Source organism: Myotis brandtii, unplaced genomic scaffold, assembly GCF_000412655.1.
Source record: "Myotis brandtii unplaced genomic scaffold, ASM41265v1 scaffold1288, whole genome shotgun sequence".
Lineage (NCBI taxonomy): Eukaryota > Metazoa > Chordata > Mammalia > Chiroptera > Vespertilionidae > Myotis > Myotis brandtii.
Window position 1 is genome coordinate 316,541 of NW_005354539.1, and position 5,440 is coordinate 321,980.

The 5,440-nt window shown below is 37.6% G+C and overlaps 1 protein-coding gene across 1 annotated transcript in view; it reads left to right on the plus strand.

Moving 5' to 3' along the window:
* Window positions 1–3,180: 3,180 nt before the first annotated feature.
* Window positions 3,181–5,440, plus strand: part of CENPE (centromere protein E, 312kDa) — a 93,393-nt gene continuing 91,133 nt past the window's right edge. The window contains exon 1 of the mRNA XM_014534313.1: window positions 3,181–3,203. Coding sequence (XP_014389799.1) covers window positions 3,181–3,203 — 23 coding nt within the window. The remainder of the gene's footprint in view (window positions 3,204–5,440) is intronic.

Sequence of the window (5,440 nt, forward strand, 5' to 3'; positions counted from 1 at the left end):
GAATCCGGGTTCTAGTCCCAAAATTCCATTTCAGAAGAATGGGAATGTAAATATAAATTCAAAGAAAAATACCCATTACCTCGCTATCTCATCACAGCCAATGTTAGTATTTTGAGGCATATTTTGTGATATGTTTGCTGAACTTGAATGTCAATCAGGAAAATTCTTGGACATATACTTAGAAGAAAAACATGATCCAAATGTATAATTATTTTTTTCAAGTGGAGGGGAGAGGATTCTTCCAAGGCTAATAGGAAACTATGCCTAAAGACTTTTCAGTATCTATTTATTCACTCAATCTATAACAGTTGCATGTATTTTGTTCAAACACACTATGGATCATATTTAATTTCTTTTCCTTCTTTGGGAAGTTATAAAATTTAACAGATGTTTACAATTTAAAAGTCAGAGGAAATGAAATAACAATGAACTCAGTAATCAGCTCAGAGTATGAAAGAAGTGATTATTATAGAAGCAAAGGTATCAACAAAATACCCAAGGCCTTGACTATGGAAGAATACACTTTAGTTTAATAAATAAATCACAAAGGAGGGCTGAAAAAGTATAAAAGCCTTTCTATCATGCCCGGAAGAATGACAATGCACAGACCATATTCACTAATCATTAATGGTATTTGACTAATCCCACAGCATCCAAACAAGACAATTTAATGCTTCATAATCAACCCAAGAATTCAACTGTGAGTCCTGGAAAAATAAACGTAGCTATTTGTGCTTTATTGGTCATTCATATTTTAAGTAAATAAATTAAAACAACAAGCTTTGGCAGGCTCTTATCCTGCCTGAAGATAAAACATAAAGAATTTGACAAAACAAAGAGCACTCAACCTACAGTTGGCTAACAAATTACAGAATTTGCATTTTAACAAGATATCTATATGGTTTATAGATACACTGAAGTTTGAGAAATACTGTTTTAAGGACTGGTGAAGCAACAAAATAGGGATACCTTCCTCCTTAGGCCTTTCCCCCCAATCAGAGCTGCCCTGCAAGAATCGTGATCTATGTGAAGCTGGCTGACCTTCCACACCTTACACTGGTAGGCCTCTACTCCAGAGACTTTTACCATATTATTCTTCAATATCTCTCCTAAGGCAAAGAAAACATAAAGCCACAGGATCTGAGGGGAGATTTCATTTAATTGAAGTAACAACATTCATGTTTACCTATAATTTCCACCCTGTAAATATTTGGCAAGCACAGACATTCATTCCTCAATCCAGCAAATGTTTATTGAAAACTGGCTTCATGTCAGACATAAATATTTTCCTATATAATAAAAGCCTAGGTGGCATCACACCCTCATGTAATGCCCTTGAGTGACGTCGTCACAAGATGGCCACCGCAAAATCATCACAAGATGGCCAACCTCATGTTGTCACAAAATGGCCACCACAAGATGGCTGGCAGGGGAGGGCAGTTGTGGGTGATCAGGTCTGCAGGGGAAGGCAGTTGGTGGTGATCAGGCTGGCAGGGGAGCAATTAGGTATCAATCAGGCTGGCGGGGGAGTGGTTAGGGGGTAATCAGGCTGGCAGGCAGGCAAGTGGTTAGGAGCCAGCAGTCCTGGATTGTGAGAAGGATGTAAACCGGCAGTCAGAGATCCCCCGAGGGGTCCCAGATTGGAGAGGGTGCAGGCCGGGCTGAGGGACATTCCCCTCCTCCAGTGCATGAATTTTGTGCACCAGGCCTCTAGTATGAAACAGAACTAAAGCTGTTGTTTGTATAAACTGATTAGAGAAAGTCTTTATTTTGATCAACTAGCATATTCAGAAATCAAGTTTGAAAATATCTAAGTTATCCAAATGATTGTATGACTTATCCTGCCAAGATATAATGAGACTACACCAAGAAAATAAAGGACATAAGCCTGTTTCCTTGCAGTCACTATTATATTTTACATGGCATTGAAAATATAAATTATGCAATTTTTTGAAAAATGTTTCGTTCTGAAAGCTGACAATGTTAACAGCAAGTATTTCCAGACAAGTTGAAGTCCTTGTAAAATCATAAATTAACTAGGTACTTTCATATATTACATTAGAAAATAATACTTGTCATTATATTTTATAATATATATGTCAGGTACATTTTTATATTTGTACTCAGGAAATTCTTAACAATGAATGCATTTAATGAATCTAAAATACCAAACCCTGCTGAGAAAACACAACAATCTAGAAAGTGATACAGAAAGTACAGATTTTTCCATGTAGGTCTCATTCCTTTTCTAAAACTAAATGTAAATGCTTATTAAAGGCTGTCATTCTTTTAGATCGTCAGGCTTTATTTTTTGCTTTTTTTGTGGTACAATGAATAATCTACAAAAAGCACTCTATTCACTCCCACAATGGAATTCATCCCTGCAAAACACTGCCTCTGTGTTTTATAAATGGAAACAATAGACTTGGGGTTGACAGTTTTTCAATCTCTCCTGCTGATAAGAATGATTTCAGGCTAAGACAGTAAAAGAGGATACCATCAATTTTTTAAATGAAGTTTGCAAAGGAAGAAAGAAACATAAACAAATATCTTTAAAATACAGATTAAAAAGTATATTCAGACGTAACAGATGCCAGAGGTTTCAGAGGTGCATATAAAGAGGCCCCAAGCTGGCAGAATTAGAGTAACAGGCTGAGATAAGGTGTGAGCAATACCACACAAAAAAGTCCTGCCCTAAAACTTCTTCTGCTGGCTATTATTCTGCTCCTCTCTTCCGGATTCCTTTTAAGCCTAAACCTGGAATGAGATTCTCTTTTTTATATGCAGATATATATAGATATATATACCTTTTGGTAATATGTAAAAATTATTTGGGAAGGATAGGCATACAGCACACCTTCATTTATCAACATTCATTAACTAATTTGAGTGAATTCTTCATCTCCTTAAAACTTTTGAAATAAATCATAAACAATGAAAATAAATGTTGAAAATATGAGGTACCAATTCTCTATAATCTCTTTTGAAGGAGAGAAAAAGAGGAATACTTCCTGACTCATTCCATGAGGCCACTATTATACTAATACCAAAACCAGAAAAGGACATTACAAGAAAAGAAAACTACAGACCAATATCTCTCATAGACATAGATTTAAAAAAAAATCCTCAACAAAATATTATCAAACCAAATTCAACAATACACTAAAGGGATCATATACCATGATCAAGTGGATTTATCCCAGGTAGGTAAGGCTGGTTCATCAATTAGTTATCAATTAATTATAATCCATCACACCAACAGACTAAAAATAGAAAAATCATAGAGGCCCGATGCACAAAATTTGTGCAAGGGTCTCGGCCCCTGCCACTGTGGCTTCATCCGGAAGGATGTCCGGTCTAATTAGCATTTTATGCTTTTATTATTATAGATCAGTAGATTCAGGAAAAAGCATTTGATAAAATAAAAACCAATTCATGATTTAAAAAAACAACTCTTGGTAAATTAAAAATAGATGCAAACTCGCTCAAACTTTATAAAAATTATTTACAAAAAGCACACAGCAAATATCATATTTGATGGTGAGAAACTTTTCCACTAAGCTTTCTCACTAAGATCAGGTGTAAGACAAGTATGTCCTCGCTGACAAATTCTTAGCCTTTGCTAATGCACTAAAGCAGACAAAAATAAAAGGTGTACATATAAGAAAGGACGCAATAAAACTGTCTTTGTTCACAGATAACATGGTCATGTATTTAGAAAAGCTAAAAGAACCAACGAAAAAAACTTGGAACTAACATTATAATAAGTTTACAAGATTAATATATAAAAGTCAATCACTTTGCTATATATCAGCAATAAACAAATGGAATTTGATATTAAAAACACATTTATATTGGCACCAAAAAGGTAAATACTTAGAAATAAGTCTAACAAAATGTGTAAAAGTTCTATAGGAGAAAAACTGAAAAACTGATTAACAAAATCAAAGAACTAAATAAATGGAGAAATATTTCATGTTCATGGACAGGAAGACTCAGTGTTGTTAAGATACCAGTTCTTCCCAACTTGACCTATAGCAGTGGTTCTCAACCTTCCTAATGCTGCGACACTTTAATATAGTTCCTCATGTTGTGGTGACCCCCAACCATAAATTATTTTCGTTGCTACTTCATATCTGTAATTTTGCTACTGTTATGAATTGTAATGTAAATTTCTGATATACAGGATGAATTTAGGCAACCCCTGTGAAAGGGTCGTTCGACCCCCAAAGGGGTCACAACCCACAGGTTGAGAACCACTGACCTATAGAATGAATGCAATCCCAATCAAAATTCCAGGAAGCATATTAGCAAACTGATTTTAAAGTTTATATGGCAGAAGAAAGGCTCAAAATAGCCAACACAATATTGAAGAAGAATAAAGTTGGAGGACTGACACTATTTGACTTCAAGAGTTACTATAAAGCTACAGTAATCAAGGCAGTGTGGTATTGGCGAAAGACTAGACAAATAGCCCAGAAATAGAGAGGGAGCACAATAGAGGGCTCAGAGATAGACCCACATAGAGTTAACTAACCTTTAGTAAAGGAGTAAATGCTATGCAGTGGAGCAAAAATAGCCTTTTCAACACAACTGGACATCTATATGGGGAAAAAAATTTGAAACAAGATACAGACCTTATTCCCTTCACAAAATTTAAGTCAAGATGGACCATAGACTTAAATCTTACCTAATAATAGACAAACATGCAAATTGACCGTACTTTCGCTATGCCTTAAGCCATGCACACCAGCAAATCAGAGCGACTATATGCAAATTAACCCAACCAAGATGGAGGCTGGCAGCCATGGAGCTGGAGCGAGCAGGAGGCTTGCTTGCTCCAGTGATGGAGGAAGCCAGCCTGCCACCAGCTGTGAGCTCCACTCAAAAGCAACAAAGTTTCCATTATAGAAGGTAAATAAACCCCAGATACCTGCTTTCAGCAGGCCATGGCCACGGAGCTGGAGCGAGCAGGAGGCTTGCTTGCCCCTGCGATGGAAGAAGCCAAGCTTCGCAGCGGCTGCTGCCTCCACTCAAAAGGCAACAAAGTTTCAATTATAGAAGGTAAATAAACCCCAGATACCTGCTTCCAGTCGCCATGGCCACGGACCTGGAGCGAATAAAAAAAAAAGAAAGAAAAGGCTGGGAGCTTCAGTCACCAGGGGGCTTAGTCAGTCTGAAAACAGCCATCAGCCCCTCACCCAGGCTGGCCAGGCACCCCAGTGGGGACCCCCACCCTGAAGGGGGTGTGACCAGCTGCAAACAGCCATCATCCCCTCATCCAGGCTGGCCAGGCACCCCAGAAGGACCCCCACCCTGATCGAGGACACCCTTCAGAGCAAATCAGTAGGCCCCCACCCATGCACCAGGCCTCTATTCTATATAATAAAAGGGTAATATGCAAAATTGACCCTAACAGCAGAATGACTGGGAATCACTG